At 31.0% G+C, this 19,717-nt stretch overlaps 1 protein-coding gene across 1 annotated transcript in view; it reads left to right on the plus strand.

Annotated features, from left to right (window-relative positions):
• Positions 1–11,740, plus strand: part of LOC134721835 (uncharacterized) — a 44,063-nt gene extending 32,323 nt beyond the window's left edge. The window contains exons 25-33 of the mRNA XM_063585085.1: positions 518–669; positions 914–2,204; positions 2,850–3,103; positions 3,694–3,890; positions 4,259–4,410; positions 5,072–5,191; positions 5,959–6,144; positions 7,019–7,309; positions 9,176–11,740. Coding sequence (XP_063441155.1) covers positions 518–669; positions 914–2,204; positions 2,850–3,103; positions 3,694–3,890; positions 4,259–4,410; positions 5,072–5,191; positions 5,959–6,144; positions 7,019–7,309; positions 9,176–9,663 — 3,131 coding nt within the window. The 3' untranslated portion in view covers positions 9,664–11,740. The remainder of the gene's footprint in view (positions 1–517; positions 670–913; positions 2,205–2,849; positions 3,104–3,693; positions 3,891–4,258; positions 4,411–5,071; positions 5,192–5,958; positions 6,145–7,018; positions 7,310–9,175) is intronic.
• Positions 11,741–19,717: the final 7,977 nt, after the last annotated feature.

Below are 19,717 nucleotides of genomic sequence, written 5' to 3' on the forward strand. Positions count from 1 at the left end.
ATGATATTATGGGATATACAGGTAAAACAGAAATTTCCATACTATTAGATTGTTGAATGTTGTATATTACTTACATTCACTAAAATATTATACTCTCTAGAATTTTTTCTACAAAAATGCAAACTTTTATACTCCAAGCAAATCATATATGTCTGATGTTTTCCATGTCTATCTTATCAATTTTGCAATGAGGCATATTAAAAACCCATCCCAATGTGTTTTTACACATATACCTGTAATAATATTTTTATGCTCCATTTATGGGCATTATGTTTTCTGGTCTGTGGGTCCATCCATTCGTCCTGCTTCAGGTTAAAGTTTTTGGTCAAGGTAGTTTTTGATGAACTTGAAACTTAGTAAACATGTTCCTAATGATATGATCTTTCTAATTTTAATGCCAAATCAGAAATTTCCCCAATTTTCAAAGTCCATTGAAGAAAGAAAATTATAGTGCGAATGGTGCATCCTATGAACACATTCTTGTTTTAGATAATTCAAATATTGAAATTTGTTTCAGGATATGATTGGTGTTTGTTAGACAGTGTATACATACGGGACCAGAGCAGTATCACAGAGAAACAAAAATGGCATAAGTTTTTCTGCAGACTTGGTATTACTGATTTTATCACTGTTAGACCTGTACAAGTGGAATTGAATTCTGAATCAGTTGTAGGTGTTTTTTATCTTTATGTTTTACTTTGCATAGCAAAAAAATATACTTTTTCAAAGTCTGATTTTTAAAAAAAAATGTTTTCAATAAATGAAATTTAAGTGAACACATACACATTTCTTATCTTTGATATTTGTTCAGATGTTTATTTTTCTTTAAATGTAATTTTATAGATTTTTTAGTCCCCATATGCTAAGGAAGTACACTTAATGACTAGCTTATTTTCTTGTGATTCCATTACAGAAAGAAAGTGCATGGTCCTCTATAGAACAGTTGTATCCTGATGACTTCAAACAGGGTTGTGTTGTAGAAGATTATAGCTGTGACGAAATCAGAGATCTACTGAAATCTAACAAGTGTCCTCAGAAATACGAACTTCAGATGAAATCCCTTTGTGAATACCTGGATCAGGTCTGGGATACACAGTTTGTTAGATACACAAAAACTAAACTAATCAGAAAGGACAACAAACAAGAGAGGGATGTTGAATCCTCCTTCTGTATCTGGCTGAAAACTTGTGACTGGTTACCTGCTGTTGAAGTGAAAGCAGGTGTAGAAAACAATGGTGCCATTAGGTATACAGAAGAAGTTTGCTGTAAGAAGCCCTCCACTTTATATTATCCATTTGAAAAGATTGTAAAGTTGCTCCATTACACTGTCAATTATGTCAGTGGGCTGTTTGACACAAACAAAAGTACATTTGCACAATTTTTAGGTTTGAAATTTGATGTAACCTTAGAGGATCTAATTAGTAGTTTGAAAAAATGGGGTCAGAGGTCAGATGGCGGTATTCCAGCATTATTTGCAACTTCACAAAGCCATATAGAATATTTGTACAGTTACCTTGGGGAGAATCTAAACAAGAAACAGATTCAGGACCTCTTAGACAAGGCACCAGTTATTTTTGTTCCTGTGAATACAAAAAGTGTTGGGAGAGGAGATATGCATCAACAAAGATTTCCTGTCAATGTTGCTGGTCAGATGCTTAGTCGACAGGAAGTGTGGTGGGAAGACAAAACAGAACTGTTCCAGAAACATCAGGATATTCTTACTGAGATACATGCTGATATTGGCAAAAAAAAGATTCTCTCTAGATATATAAATTATTCTAGGTCACCTAGTCTTAGAGAATTTTTCATGATGGGAAAAATTCAAACTTGTCCAGATGTTGAAGAATATTCTGAACTACTCGTTCATATTGCTAGTTCTAAGAGTCGAGTAGAACCAGAGACATTACATGATGTGATGAAAATATTGTCAATTATAGGAGATCTAATGTATGTTGATGAAAATGATCCAGAAAGTGTAACCAAGAAAATGTTAATTGAAATTCAAAGAAAGAAAATGTTGAGTCATTTCAAAGGGCAGAATATCATTCCAACCAAAGAGAAGACATGGACATCCCTTGAGAAAAATCCTCTAATTGCTGATAACAATGAATATGAACACATCTTTAAGAATGACAGCAATGTTCATTTTGTTCTTTTGGAGGAAAATGAACATCGTAGAGGGCAGCACAATGTTAGAACTTCAGGTAAGCTTTAATCTTTCTTAGACATATATAAGCAATCAGCCAAGGAAACAAAAAAATGAATAATTTTGAAAAGGGAATTGCTATCACATGCTGTATTTAAACAATTAAAATGATAAATTATTTATCTATGGAATTCACTTCTCATGCTTCAGAAACCAAGTTCAACCTCTAAAAGTTTATAATGCAACTTCTAAAATATGCATATGGTTTTCCCGTTTGAATGGTTTTACACTAGTAATTTTTGGGCCCTTTATAGCTTGTTGTTTGGTGTGAGCCAAGGCTCCGTGTTGAAGACCGTACTTTAACCTATAATGGTTTACTTTTTAAATTGTTATTTGGATGGAGAGTTGTCTCATTGGCACTCACACCACATCTTCCTATATCTATATATCAATGATGTATCAATACAAAAATAAGGAAATGTGGTAGGATTGCCAATGAGACAACTATATCCACCCAATGTTAAAATGAAGTGGATGTAAGCAATGGTATGCAACAATACTAGAGAAAACTTTGTTCTCTGCAAATGATTGGATGAAGTTTTAGTTATGCCAGATTTAATTCTGATTTTCCTATTATGTGCAGCATGAAAAAAGGCAATTACAACTTCAATATTTAATAGGTAACAATTTTGTTTAATTACAGTAAGGGAGTCCTACCATATAAATCCTGATACCATGATGAGTGTTCTGAGAATGTGTGAGATAGAGAATCTCAGTGATGTCGTCGAGGAACAGATCATTCCAAGCGGGTACAAACTCTCCCCACGTTTACAGAACTACATGATAGAGTGTGTACCAATGATACAAGTATTCCTGTTTAATAACCATGGAAATATCTATCAAAGTTTGATTGACGAAGGCAAGGTAGACACCCTTTCCAGACTAAATTGTATTGAGGTAATTAAAATATACATACTTTGTAGGGTACATATTTTGTTATTGCAAGATTATTTGATCTTGTTATCAATTCAATGAATTTCCGATTTCTCTAATTTTTATGCTATTTTCATAGGTCTTGATCTTTGTGAGAAACATGTATTTCTTCTTTAGAAAATACTTTGTTCTCTGCAAATAATTAGTAAAAATTAGAATAATGATGTCAATTTATTTTTATTTCTTCTGAATTTCTTATTGTGATGTCATGAAAAATGGTAACCAAACCTTATGATATCACATATTTTTTGTAAGGATCACAACTTTCTGTAAATCTTGAAGAGGTGGAATAAGCTTGTTTAGATATTGTCTTAAAATCATTTAAGAAACAGATTGCAACACTATATTTCATGTTTTATGATACTTCTCCACTCTTAACTGTTAGATTTAGAATATCTTTAAAGTCCAGCAAGCCTTGCTTATTAAATTTTGAAATTTATCTGTCTCAAGTGGAAAATATTGTAAGACACTTGATGCAGTTGTTAAATCTTATAGGTAAATAGTTACACTGAAAAGTGAATGAATCTGTTTTCAAGAAGCTTTCTTTATTTCAGACTGACAAGCTTGAAGTGAAATACTGGTTTAAGAATGACCCAGATATCTTCAAATTAAAGGAAGAGACTTGCAAACTTAACAAAGAGGAATTCTTTTTTCAAAAACGATATGAGGAATCCTACAACTTTGTTGATATTAACAAGGCTATAGCAAAGATCTTCAGTAACAATGACCGTGTATGCTTCAATGATTTAAGGTAAATGTTGCAATGATATTTTAGTGTGAAAAAGCACAATCTTATCATGTTATGAAAAAGCCCAAAGGCAATGGAGCTGATGATAAAGAGTCCTTTTACTTGACTCTTTGACAAAAATATAAAAAGTTATCTCCCTGTAGTGTTATGTACCACCTTAACAGACTTATTCCTAGGTTAAGTGATACCCAGTAGATTAATGTGTTTTAATGTGTCATCAGTCTTTATATATCCATGATATTCACCCAAATATTGACCCTGTACTCTTTCCAGTGGCATCACATGTATTAATTTGTGCTTAGGTCAATTAAGGGTTTTGAAGTTTATTTTCAGTAGTTATACAATTTAAAATAATTATCCTTTGATTTCAGAGATTTGCTTACAGATATTCATAGTTGTATATTTGAGAAAACAAGTGAGACACTAGAAGATTGTTTGAGCAGACATAGTGATACTGACATTGATGATACTGAAATTGTATGGACAGTCCCACGGTCTTTGTTACAAGATATTGAACCAGTTGGTAAGTGAATTGATAAATAGAATAATTATTTTGTTTTAATTATTTATTTACAATCTTGAAAATTTCTAATTTACATGTATGGATTTTAATTAAGACAAGATATGTCTTATTTATCAATCAAATAACCAACTCAATAACAAAAATAACTGTCATTGAATTTTGTATTTATGTCATACTTAGATTAAACTAGTTTTATTGTTATGTCTTCTTTGGCCACATAGGTCTTCTAATGTTTTGATTCTTGTAACTCCTTGGTTTTCAAATAATCCACTTTAAGTGTTCTTGATAAGGGTAATTCCAGAAAAGCACTCTGGACAAATACAATTTGTTATGGGTTGGGTTTTCTATTGAACTTATCAATGAATTTAGAATGTTTAGCAGAAACAATCAAAGACGTGTCATGAACAACTCATTTTCAAAGTAGAAAAATTATTAGGTTTTGACAACTATACCCTGATTGGGACTGGCACAGAAACAGGGGGTCTTATATTACTTATTTAGTTGTATTATTGATTCAATATTCCACATCACATAGCAATAATACAAAAATCTTATTTCAAGACAACATGTTACTCTTTTTGTTATGTTAATTTTTTAATATCATAACATAAAATTTCTTGATTCTCTCCGAAGTAATTTACATATGGATTTTTTTCTCCAGTTGAAGAAGAAGATGATGAAGAAGAAGTAGAAGAAGAGACCCAAGCTTCCTCTAATGAACCTGCTATAATGAGAGCTTGGCCACCTATGTCAGATGGCAAAAATCATCCTAAGGCAAAAAGTAAATGTTTAAAGTAGTAACAAAAGTTATTTTATTATTTAAAACTTGGATGTTGCTTATTTATTGCAATTATTTCTGGCATATATCCAAGACACAAGAAGAATTAATTAGTTTATAGCAAGTTGGTATATAGAATGAAAAATTGGAATTCAGAATTTCACTGGATAACTATCGTACATTGCATGTTAGGATGTGTCGAAACTTTTTCTTTTAATTTGAAAGCTATATGACACATAAGAAGTATTGCAAGAGCTCTTTAGTTGTACAAGGATAGAGATATAGTTGGATTTAAATGTGACATTTGATATAGTAAGTTGTCCTTTACCCGCTTTTCATTGTTTAAAGACTCAGTTGTGTCCATGTTAAAGTATTTTTGATAATGCATGCTTCTCCAATCCATAAGCCTGATCAAATGATGCTAAATTGCAAGACATATATATATATATATGCTTATCCAGCATGATGTAATTTCAACATACATAATATGTATAAGGAGTGATATTTCTATGTAAAAAGAGTAAGATTAGATTTATTTTGTGTTAATGTAAAAAAAAGTTTTACTTTTGATGCAAATTAGTTGTTCTTTACTCCATTTTCATGGTTTGATGTAAAGGCATATGTTATGATTGGTAAGATATTGAAGGTTCAATTTTTTGGCCTGCTTCTCACTACAATCAATAAGTTAAATTTATTTGGTCTTGATCTCATTGTTATTCCTGATGAATTGGTCATCATTCCAACTTAAAATCTATTTTCATTCTGTTTAGGCACAGTTGACAGGGAAGAACAAGCAGAATCTAAAGTATGGCCACCTCCTAGAGCTCCAGATTACATGAAGACTGTTAAAGACTTACCATCTGGTGTTAGGGTGGTTAGAGAGAGCCAGGAAGGGGACCAGAGCACATATCATAATACAACAGACAAACTACCAGTAGCTGATGTCATAAAGTCTGGTATGTTATGTATGATTGATAGTGATCAAACTCGAATCATGCCAAACAAGGGAAACTTGAAAAATATTGAAAATTAAAAAAAATTGTAGAATAATATGAATATCAGGAGATGCCAGGTATAGATCAATGTAACAATATAAAAAAAATCAATTACAGTTTGATAAAAAATAGACACAAATCTTAGATATAAAATTGTTCAAATCTTTTGAAATTGTGAAAAAAATTAATAAAACCATCATCAATCTTCCATTTAAATCTAATTTCCTTAAAAGTACAAATTTTATTTAAAATATATATTTCCATAGACAAACACCAAAGAGGTCCATTGCTTTGAACAAAAACATGTAGCAAATTTTAGCACTCATTTTAAATATGAAAAAAGTAAATAAACAAATGGTTTAATCACTAATAATTTAATTTTGGATGTATTGCGTCGTCTGATTGGCTGACATTATATTTTGTTATGAGCCCATAGACATAATTTAGTCATGTGACTGTGACATCATCAACACTTTTTCATGGTTTTCTATGGTTTAAAATGGAGTTTACAATTAAATTATAAGAAATGACTGTAATATTTTTTCTGTCTATTCGAAATAACATAAAAAATGTGGTGCACACTGTTAAATAACCCCCTACACATGTTATTCAGTGTGCACCACATTTTTTATGTTATTTCTTCTTAGACAGAAAAAATATGACAGTCATTCCTTAAATAGCTCACCAGCAAACCAGCAAACCAGTAAATTCAATATTCTAAGGAAGTTTTACAGCAATATACATTAAATGAAAAGAAAACTTTAATATTAAAACGTTGAAGTTTGCATTTCATTTTACTTTATAGTTTTTTGCATCAGATTTTGTTTTTGTACAGGTGAAGAAAAAAAACCTGCTGAGGATCAGCATCAAGAAATGTCTGAAAAAGTAGTTGATGAAGATAAGCCTGTTCCTCCTAAATCAGTCGGTGATGGTGGACCAGCAGTGGCTGGCCATGATGAGAGGCCTCCTTCTTTTCAACCTGGTGATAGGCCTCCTTCATCACACAATGGTGAAAGGCCTCCTTCGTCACATCATGATGGAAAGCCACATTTGATTCACCATGGACAACATGACAACCATTCTTCAGCAACATTAAGAAACAAAGTTCCTGTTGATGCTCAGACAGGTAAACTCAGAACTTTAATTTAGTGCAAAATTATAATAAACCTCCAATCTGATTCTAAATTTGCCATAACATGACTATGATAAAACAATGCAAAGATACCATATATATAGCAACTATCCATGACAAAAAGAGTGAACCATATATATAGCAACTATCCATGACAAAAAAAGTGAACCATGTCCATGACAAAATTAGTGAAATTACTTAATTTCATCAGATTATCAATCTATTTAAGATTGAAAAAGTAGAGACACAACAAAATAACAATTCTGTATCTGGTGGAAAAAATGAAAATGCTATAAAAAAAGTATCTTAAGGTAGATCACAAGTATATATTTATTGAGACAGAATTTTTTTATAATTTGCCAAAATGAAGATTTTACTATGCTCTTTTGAAAAATTAAATAAAAAGTATGGGTCACCGTGCTATTTTTCAAGCAATGAGTTGTTGAAAATTGCCGAAATTTGGTTAGTTTGTGCATTAAAAAACACATAAGTGTGCATAAAAAAAATTCTATGATATAGAATTTTGAAATAAATTGTGAGAAGCAAGGTTTCATAATATGTTTTAAGAAAATAAAAAGAAAACATGGTGTCGCCAAAATTGTTTTCTTGCTACAAGTGAAAATAAAAAAATTCCCTATTTGACCAGTATACATTTTGTACCAAAAGAGTTATCTCCCCTTAAATGGCTTATTTGGAAAAAAATGATTTTAAAACCAAAACAAATAGTATTTGTTAAAATATTTTGTATAATACGATACATTAGCAGGTTTTCTTAAAATAGAAAAAACAGACTAACTATTGAATGCAAATCTGTCTCTAAATTTGCAGATTAAGGCAAATAACTAGACCGATTTTGTAATGTGATTGTACAATCCAAGATGTCGGTATACCATCTATCTACCTTAACCAATTGCATTATTTTGAGCAGTGTTTCAAGAAAGGAAATCTGCCAAAAAACAGTGTTTTTCTTTCTTTCTTTAAAAAATTCTTCAATTTCATACATTTTTAAAGTTTTTTGAAAATTTGAGGTTGTTTCAAAGACTTGCATTTTTTGGACCAAAATATTGCGAAAATACAATATACGATAGCCCTCTTTTTATATCCCTTAAGGTAGATGGGGTGTCTAAATTATCATCCATAGAATTGTTTGATAATTTGCCAAAATGTAGTTTATATCCTATTTGTTCAAAATCATTAATAAAAAGAATTAGTCACCGGACTCATTTTCACACTACAGGTTGTGCAAAATTGACAGATTTTGTATAGATTATGCATGGAAAATGCTATTTTCCACCATAAAACAAAAACTACACCATAGAACATGAGAACATAGCTCCAATAGTATGCTTTCAGGTAAGAAAAAGAAAAAATGGGGTCACCGGACTCGTATTCTTGCTTCATAATAAAATGGGCAAATTCCTAACACATTCTATTGTAAAAGTTACACTATCTGAATTATCTGCCCTTGCATTTGAGTTGCCTCCCCTTGTTTGGCATAGTTGTAAAAAAATGAATAAAATAAAAGTGTTTGTGTTTTTGTAAAATTTAACCATAAAGATGATAAATCATGGCATTTTCTATAAAACAATGAAAGTTCTTACACATGAATCACCTACTACTCTCAAAATTTGCACATTTTATCAAATATCTAGACCTTGTTTTCTGGTATTTCAAATTCCAAAATGGAGGAAGACACCCTATCTACCTTAATCTATGCAAGAATTTACCAAACCTTCAAGTAACAATCATTTAATCCAATTATAGTCAGAGAAGGTTTTTGAAAAGTAATTACCTGTATTTTATATGTAGTTTAGATACAATCAAGCAAGTCTTAAATGAAAGTTTCCATAATTGTTGTAGGTTTGCCAGTATGGGTAAAAGAGTTAGAATATGAAGTAGAAGAACTTGCAAGTGGAAAGACTTTGAAATTACCCAATTTTACAATGTCAGACGAAGAAACTCCAGAGATGGCGGAGATCGGACAATATGGTGAACAAATAGTGTATAATTATCTACTCAAAGAAATGGAGAACAATCCAAACATATCATCTGTGAAATGGTCCAATGAGAAGGAAGAAATCGGTCTACCTTATGATTTCACAGTACGCTTGAAAACTGAAGACGAGGAGTATACGGTTTACATTGAAGTTAAAAGTACAATATCGGATACAAAAGAAATATTTGAGATATCTTATCCTCAGGTCAAGTTTGCACAGAACAACATGGAGAGATTTCATGTTTATAGAATTTTTAGTTCTCTGAATCCTGATAGAGTAAGACTTGTTCGTATACAGAATTTAGCACAGAAAATCAATGCAAAACAAGTCAAGTTATGTTTGTTAATATGAAGTACCTATACTTTTATATGATTGGACAATTTGTTGCTTTTCTAGGATTAGTAACGAGACAAACATATACCTTTATTTTAAGTGCTGTAAATTCAAAAATTAATAGGATTTTTTTAAGGCCAAAATTTGGACAGTACTGTGTTTGCTATAATGGAACTTAATTTCAGTAGTGATATTTTTCATATATTCATAAAATTATGCAATCACATCAATTAGATATCATATTTTGTCCTGAGGTCATGAATTTGCAATAATAAATGCAAACATTAATTTTTTTGAATTTACAGATATATTTCAATTTGGATTTATCTACGCAATCCATGTATTTGGTATTATGATAATTAAATAAAATTTACAATATTGAATAAGTGTAAAGGATTAAAAGACCACTCCTTTTTTGGTGGTCAGACTCCTAATTCATTTTTATGATGATTTCTTCAAAATATATTAAAAACTTACTTTTGTAGCAGATAACTTATTAATCAAAATATAGAACAGATTGATCAAAAACTTGTTTAGCATTGTCACTTGTTGATGGATAAATTCAAATGGGAAATTCAGGTAAAGCCTTATTTGAAATACCAGTGAAAGCAATGTTTGGATTTTGATAAAAGTAAAAGAAAACTCATAAAAAACCCATTATACTATATAAGATGAAGAGACATAAACAACTGTATGGAATTCAAAATGTTTTAAAAAAAATTAAAAGTTTTTGATTGTTTGAAAATGATCTAAGGATATGTATGGGACCACTTGGCAATAGACTGTCATCATTGTTATGCGTTTCATCTCCACACTTAATTTTATATACATATGTTCATCCTAGCAATCAAAACCAGTTTTATAATCATTTTTTGATATAGTCTTTTTGTATAGTATGTTATGTTGTTTTAGATAGACTTTCAAATGAAATAAATGATTTTATGATTGTATTTAATTTTTTCCTATTTGCTTTTATTGATGTTTTGAACCTAGATTCCTAATTTTTAATTTGAAAAAACTTAGATATTGTGTGATATTTACCATGTATTTTTTAATGGTTAAAGGAACAAATTCACATCCAAAAATCATTATCATATAAATCAGAATCAACTTTATTGTGTATTGTTGATCATTAGATTGGACCAATTAGTGCTGTTCTGTGATGACTTATTTTAGCTTTAATTTTATCTACGCAAAACCTGTCATTTTATGTGATTAAGTTCAGTATTATTTTTTAATTACTGTCAGTTACCAGTAACTGTCACAAGCATTTTTTACAAAAAAGAGACATTTCCCTATTATCTTGACACAAATACTTTTATTTTATAAAAAAAAAATTCCTTTTGTTTGATCTGATTTAGACACAGAAATGTATAGTTTTGCATTTGTTAACACAAAGTGTGAAGATCTGTCAACATGACTTGATCACACTTTATGACATCTTTGATATTAGAAATCTTATTATTTTCAAACCTTGTAAAATCAAGGCTTGCTTTAGACCCCAAATTACATTCATGATATGTAGAATAGTATATAAATCTGAAATTCAAATTGCTCCTTTACAATACTATGTTACTTTTTGATTTCCATTGACATCAATTCACTATTCAGTTCAGATTTAGCAAAGGCAGAAGAGCTTTAGATTTTATTGATGGAATAATAATGTGTTTGGTTTTATTCCACATGTCTTCTGTCTTTTTTACACAAAACAGCAAAAAAGACTTTTTTTCCAATTGAGTGGAAATTTTTATTATTTTGCTACTAGATTCTTCTAAGGCAACCAGTCATGATGTCCATACAAATTCATTAAAAAAATAATCAACAAAACTAAGCAACCCACTTTAAATTTAAAAGAGTGTTTTAATTTTGAGCCTGTGTTTATAAAAAGTAATTTTTGGTAACTGATTATATCTATCAAAAATGTTTCCAAACAGAGTGCTAAATATATCTAAGTAAAAACTGATTTTGTGACAGTTACTAGTACAAGACCAGTAGAGTTCTCATTTTATGTGATACATTTATCATATAATTTTATTTCATTTTTTGTATCTTTGTTACTTTTTTAATCAAAACTCATAATGTCATTAAGAAATAAAGTTATGAAAAAAAACATCATAGTTTGTGTTATTCCTGGTTTAGGTGCATATATTTGTTTCCCTTTTTCCATCTGTACACCATTAGTCATCACATAAATCCACCGGTCTGTTTGTTTCACATTTAATTTCAACAATATGTATTTTATTCCCAACTTAGTGGCATTGAGTTTTTAAGGCGATGCTTCTGTTCATTAGCCTTTCCTTCTGTTCTGGCTTTAGGTTAAAATTTTTGGTCAAGGAAGATTTTGATGAAGTCCCTCCATTTGTTCGTTCATCTGTTTTTGTCCAACTTCTGGTTAAAGTTTTTGGTCAAGGTAGTTTTTAATGAAGTTGAAGTCCTATCAACTTGAAACCTAATACACATGTTCCCTATGATATGATCTTTCAAATTTGAATATGAAATTAAGATTTTTAACTCCAATTTCAAAGTCCATTGAGCATACAAAAAATGATAGAGTGATTGAGGCATCTGTGTACCATTGACACATTCTTGTTTTCTTTAATTTTCCAATAAAATATATATGTGTATTTGGAAATAAAGATTGATTGATTCAGCCATCCTGTTTCACTCATTTGCAAGTGAATACATTTGAATTTGTATGCCCCACCTAGGGACATTATGTTTTTTTTTCTGTGTGTCTGTTTGTATGACCATTTGTCTGTCAGGACATCTGTCTTATTTCAGGTTACTGTTTTTTTTTATCAAGGTAGTTTTTGATGACGTTGGAATCCAATCAACTTGAAACTTAGTGTGCATGTAATCTATGATCTTTCTAATTTCATGCCAATCTATAGTTTTGACCCTGGTTTCAGGACCCACTGAGACATTCTTGTTTTTAATATGAAATGCAAAAATTATGAAATTCTTGTCCAATTTATTTATTTATTTCATATCTTTTGCTTCATTCAAGAAGGGGTTAGTGTGTATATGAATAAGGAGATGATGTAGGATTGCCATTGAAACAATTATCCAACAACAGCCAAGGAAAAATGATGTGATCAGTTACAAGTCGTGAAGAGTAAACACATGTTACATTTTCAGACCCCACCCTTTGTCATTTACATCTCAATTACCATATTTTTCTCTAATGTTATTGTACAGCTTTAGTTTGTGTTTATGTTTTTCGATTGCCTTAAGCCATTTCAATTGGAATTGTATGTTTGGGTAAGGGTGAAGGTTGGTATATAATTAAAACGTTTAAACCCACTGCATTTGTTTGCACCTGTCCTTGGTCCGGAACCTGATGCTCAGACGTCGTTTGATGTGGTTTAAAAGTGTTTCTTTTTTTTCAAATAGGTTAGAAAACCTGTTAGTTTTCCTGTTTGAATGGTTTTACAGTAGTAATTTTATAGGGCCCTTTATAGATTAAAAGGCTCCGTGTTAAGATCGTACTTTGACCTATAAGCGGTTAACTTATACAAAATATTACTTGGATGGAGAGTTGTGTCATTGGCTCTCATACCCCATTTTATATACCTAAAGATGTGTTTAACTGGTATAATACAACCACATTTCGTTTGTATACAAAGTCAGACCATCTATCTTCAGTCGTGTTTTCACAGAGGAGTTGGTTTCTTGATCGTTGTTCGCTTTTGGACATATATATTTTTTTAAAGTTTGTTGTCTATTACACTTCAGTGTTTCTGTTGTTTTCCTCTTATAGTTGATGGGTTTCATTCTGCCTTAGTTTCTAACCCGGATTTGCTATCTCTCAATTATTTTATGACTTTTAAACAGCGGTATATATTAGTACTTCTGTTGCTTTTATCTATTGCATGCCCAATACTATGTTTGTTGCTGAACCAGCTAGAACTTCTTGATCGTTGTTGTTTACTTTTAAAGTATACCTTTTTTTTTCGTGGTTTGTTGGTGGTTGGGCTTGTCTTTTATATTGTCAAATACTTTGTGTAATTTACACGATCAAGATCATAATATTATTCTATACTCTGTAACTACTGTTCTTTGCTTTCTTTTGTTTGTCATATATTGTATATATTTTCGTTTGCCATAGCATGATCTTTCCCATCTTTATTATTTTGGCACCTCCTAGAGGATAAAAGTGCACTGCAAAAGTTTTTAATTTTCGACAAGATCAAATATATTTCAATTACATTTATCTAGGGCATGGTGTGCGTTAACACTTTCCTAGATACACTTAGGTAATTTTGAGATGTAAATACAGCCATTTTAGCTAAAGGATCCACATGAACTAGCTTAAAAGGGATAGGGATTTACTTTGAATCGTAGATACTGTGCACTTATTGATGTATATTCATCTACGGTAGACTTCTAAAGACTTGGAGGTCATTCTGCAAAAGAAAAGTTTTCAAAACAAGCAACATGATGGTTGGCACTAATTGGGCAGACGCTGCTTATTATTCAATATTATAAGATTATCCTAAATATTGCTTTTGAAGGAAAACCCTAGCTTTTTACAGATGGTATTTAGTACTTTACTGTTTATCTTGCACATCATTTGCTGCAAACTCGGGAATCAATGTTGGATGTCTCTCGGATGGGATAATGAAGAACACCGATAAAAGTGTTGTTTTGTCAGATCAAGGAATTGTGTATTTAAATAGACAATTCCTTGATCAGACATACAAGAATTTTTTTTATCATGAATTGGTACAGTAAATTTTGTATTTTGTCTATCAGGGTTTTAATTTCAAAAGCTAGGTGTACAACTTTGTTACTGTTTGAACCAATAATCACTTATTGGGAAGACCGCATTAATTATTTCCCGCATTAAAAAGATTAATCCCATATATTCTTGGTATTTTGGGGATTTACCATGAATATGCAGCTGATGACAAAGGACAAAAAAAGACTGAGAAGGATACCAATAGAATATTCAAACTCATTAGTCGAAAACCAATTGATATTGCCATGTGAAAAATCATACACAAAGCACAAATTATAAAACTGAAGACTTAGCAATTCGAACCAAACCAAAAACTTGAAAGTGGGTGGGGGGGGGGGGGGGGTTCTTAGGAAGGTATTGAGTTGGATAAAAGATCAAGACCTTATATCAAAACTTATACACCTGAGTGAATATTTCCTTTATTGAACTAAGCTTACGTATAAAAGAAACATAGGTGTCTGAGACCTCTTCCATTATTTTCACTTCTTAGCTCAGCAATTTTGTTAACTGAAAAACACACACACACACACACATTAAAAGATAAATAATGATAAAGTCCAAAACTTTGACACTATAATTTATTTACATCTGTAATTTACTTCCAAGTATTTGTACGTGCCATTGCATGGATCCCCAAACTGGTGATTATTAGATTCTAATTTACACAGACTTCTTCTATTACATTGCCATTTTATTTTTCTGTTCGATACTGAAGATCTACAATAATGGGTTCTAATCGAGGGGTGTGGACAAACACTTCTACCAGTACTCCTTCCGTAGATTGCTGAAATTATTTCGATGCGTGGTTTTGGCCATCTACAGTGAAGGTATGCAGATTGGTTTTCACAAATAATGATGTCGGCAAAACCTGAAATAGAGTTAATGTAAATTATTGTTTTAAAAGTCTATTAATATACATTTATATTTTCGAATTTACACTCGGTAAGAACAAATGCTTGTGTCATATATAGTCCTGAGTTTAAATGTGTTAAATGCTACACTCTAGACTAGGATACAAACGACATTATTCAAAGAATCTAGACCTCAAAGCAAAGACACTAATGAGTTCAGACATCGTATCTGACAACTTATTGCACACGTAGTGTCGATATTAGTCGTTCTTTCTCTTACATCTCTTTGACAAATTTTGTGTAAGGAGCAAACACATATTAATGAAGTATTTATAGTGTGCACATGTATGAATATACCGTATTAACTGAGATATGTAAGCGCCATTAAATGGATCAGAGGGTTATTAATGATATCATTCAATTATGTTCATGTAAAAATGTTTATTTTGATCGATTTTTAATTTAAATCTTTAAAAAAATATCGCTGAACATTTTCCTGAAATTTGAACAAGTTTTGATTCTTACCTCGTTCGCATAAGAAAATGAGTACTATAACAACTGCATATATATTTGATTTATCCATCTTGTCTATTTCAAAGTTCCTTTAGATTTATTCTATGCTCTCTTTTTTGATATTTTGCGTTTTTTAAATAGATGAAATACAATATGCTATATTTTCATTTAATGAAATTTAATATCGATAACTGGAAACATGTGTCAAACACGTTATTACAATGTAGTATTGAACATTAAGCAACAGTTGTCGAATGCTGTATTGAACACTTGATAAACAAATTTTGGTTAAATTTAAAAGATATCTCTCTCACTCATTTAAAGATTTTGAATTCCCAGAAAAAATGACTTTTGTAGACATTAAACTGTCTATGCTTCTTTCAAGAAGTCTTTCTGTTTCTGTTACTACAATAGTCCAAAAGTCTAAAATGTCTAAGTTATACACACCAACTGCCATATGGATATAAATTAGGAAATACAACTTTCAATTATGAATTAAAAAAGTGTCTGTAAATTAATACATTTTAAATCAAGATCGGAAAACGTTCTTTGTCCCAAATGTTTTAGCCACACGAACGCACACGAGAAATAGCGGGTCCCAAAAAAGACACACGGTCACATTTTAAAAATGCCTCATGTCATCCATTTTAGTAAAGCTAATTTGACTGGCAGTTTTTTCGACCGGCAAAAAATTCAAATGCTTTTTATCAGTAACTTCAACATATACTCCAAGTGAAAACAATTTTGATCAAATGTAAATCAAAATTAAACATGCATGGGTCATTCAGGGGCACCAAAATGATATCTTACTATACAAATCCTTGATTCTTCTAAGTTTAGTTTAGCGATAATAAATATGAGTATATAACAGATAAAGAAACTATTTAAACAGTGCAAAATGTGTCTACTGTGGATTCATTAATATTCGTTGAATACCAATTTTCGTGGATTTCGTCGGTACATCGAAACCACGAATTCAATTATTCAACGAATGTCAAATTTTCTAAAGGAATGTATGCAGATTTTGCCAAAACCACGAAATTAAATATCCACGAATATGAAAGTTTTCCTCAAATCACTAAAATTGGTAACCACGAAAATAAATAAATCCACAGTATACACAATTCATGCGAAATTTATACTGTGGAAATACTTTCAAAACAAGTTAAAGACCGTCACGCATGTGTCGAGATATATTCAGATAGCTTCATCGCTTTATGACTTCAAAAACGTGTCAAGACATATTCAGCCATTATCAAGAATGTCGAGAACATGTCAAGACTTATTCAGACATTTTTAAGAATGGTAAGACTATGTCAAGACTTATCGAGATAAATTTAAGATAATCAAAAATTGGTCGAGCCTAATCAAGACTCTTATCAGATGATACAGAAAGGGTCGAAAAATGTTTAGACAATGTTAATATTGTCAAGACACTTGGCAAGAAAAATCAAGAAATTTGAAAAATTCATACTATCGAAAGAATTTTTAAAAATAATTCAGACAAAGAAAGAATGTTGAGTTAAAACGCGTGCAAATTCAGACAGAAATTGGTCTTTTTTAAGCATTAATACTAGCGGTGTTGTCAGGTGTGATCCGCAAGTACAAACAGTTCCTGCCTCAAGTTTTTTGTAGAATATCAATAAAGTAGTAGATTTGTCCGAGCGATGTCAGTCAAATTGTACGGTTTTGCAAGTCATTTTCTTAACTGCGTGGTAAATATTTTAACAGGATAAAGTTACTTTATCACTGTGATACCTTACCGTAGCTGTTTTCTGACGTCTTTAACCGAAATAACACTTCATAAATAAAGATCGACCGAAGCTATTTACTAGATTTACCTAAAACATAAATGATCAAACCCAGACGTTTGAAAGCCTGTGAAAATTAAAATCACAAAAAAAACTGATCTACGCGAAAAATTCAGAACGGAAAGCCCCTAATCAAATGGCAAAATCAAATGACAAAACACATCTAACGAATGGGCAACAACTGTCATATTCCTGACTTGGTTCAGGCATTTCTAAATGTAGAAAATGTAGATATATAAAAACGTTGAAACTTTAGGAAGGATATGACAAAAAGTAATATCAAAAAATTAGTTGAATCCATCCAAAGTTGATTTTGAGTATGTGAAAAAGAACTAGTTTCTCAGTAATCTTTTAAATTTCATCGTCGAATTTTAGAGAAAAATATGTTTTAATCATGTCGTTTTTGCAGTATTGACTACTGAGCTGATGATATCCTTAATGACTAACGATCTACAAGCATCTTCACAGTGCTAGTTGATATTTACCAAACTGTAAAAACTTCCTGTTATCGAATACATCAATATTATACGGCGTATGACTGAAATGATTTTTACGCTATGTTCTGCCGTAACAATTATCTAAACTCGGGTCGACTTGCCTATTCTTATACACCCGTTAGTTATGTTGCTGTTGAAACGTCGTTGACGTTTCTTTGAATCATCTGTAAAGATGTATGTAATGATCAATAGATATAATTATTCTAAACGGTTATATATTGATTTTCAAGTATAGAACAAGAATGTGTCCATAGTACACAGATACCCCACTCGCACAATAATTTCTATGTTCAGTGGACCGTGAAATTGGGGTCAAAACTGTAGTTAGGAATTAAAATTAGAAAGATCATGTCATAGGGAACATGTGTACTAAGTTTTAAGTTGATTGAACTTTAACCTGAAGTGGGACGAACGGACGGACAAACGGAAGGACGAACGAACGGACGCACAGACCAGAAAACATAATGCCCCCTACTATCGTAGGTGGGGCATAAAAAGGGTAGTATTTGGTAACAATCACTTCTATTGGTTAAATTACACAGAAGTATTTATAAAAATTTCAAACAGTTCCTAGAAAACTAAAATACTGTTTATATAATACCATAGCATCTTCAAACGAAAACATGAATAATCAATATGTATGAACAATGATGTATCAAATAATACTATTGGAGAATTCTACACGAATGATATCATGATTCTGAAAATATAACATTAATATGATACAGATTGTAATGATTTTGTTGCTTCACACACCGAATGATGTGAAATTTGATCAAGTACATGATCTTTCTTTCTTGAAAATCATGACAAACGCCCGTTTGAGTTATGAGATGAAATAAATCTCACTTATCTTGTTGTACAAGTTAGTCTATTTGCAGTTATAATTTAACTATTTCTTTTGTTCTTGCATGAAGCAATACAGAATGTGATTTCTAGTCAAAAACTTTTGATCTGAAACGTATGATAATACTGACAATCATAAGAACACTCAGTTAATTGATAGCTCAGCATAAAATATGGTCAAAACAAATAACACTATTAGAAGTCCTTACATATCTAAGGGGGAAAATACATACACAAAAGGAAAAATGAATTACAAAAATAACATAATCTTCAAAATGCTCATTCTGATCAATAGGGTTTACTAACGTAAATATGAATGAATACTTTCTATTGTAAGAATGGTTGTTTCGTCATTGACCTCACCATACATATACTTTGAAAACTGCAATTCTTTTCAAGAACATTTCTCGAAATGACTTTAATATACTTTCAAAGAGAGATCATTCGATGCATATTATTCATATTGAACTATAGGAAATATATAAGTTTATACACGCCGGGGAAAATTAAGATAAATATTCAAAAAAAAAGGTAAAACCATCAAAGAAAATCCCCAAATTTAACAAAGCAAAAGCTCATACACTTCAAGTTATTTGTAGCCGATTAACGAAGTAGAACATTTGTTCAATCAAATATTGTCGAATCTGTACAGTATTGCAAGTTTCTTTATTTTTAATTTGGCCAAAAACGTCTGATATCTCCTTGAATTAGTTGTTATCCCAAAAATATATTCATGCTTGTCTCAAGTTTTCTAAATTTAAAGTATGTTTTTTTAGTCATTCTTATTTAACTCGAGACAACCTTGACATATTT

Source organism: Mytilus trossulus, chromosome 6, assembly GCF_036588685.1.
Source record: "Mytilus trossulus isolate FHL-02 chromosome 6, PNRI_Mtr1.1.1.hap1, whole genome shotgun sequence".
NCBI lineage: Eukaryota > Metazoa > Mollusca > Bivalvia > Mytilida > Mytilidae > Mytilus > Mytilus trossulus.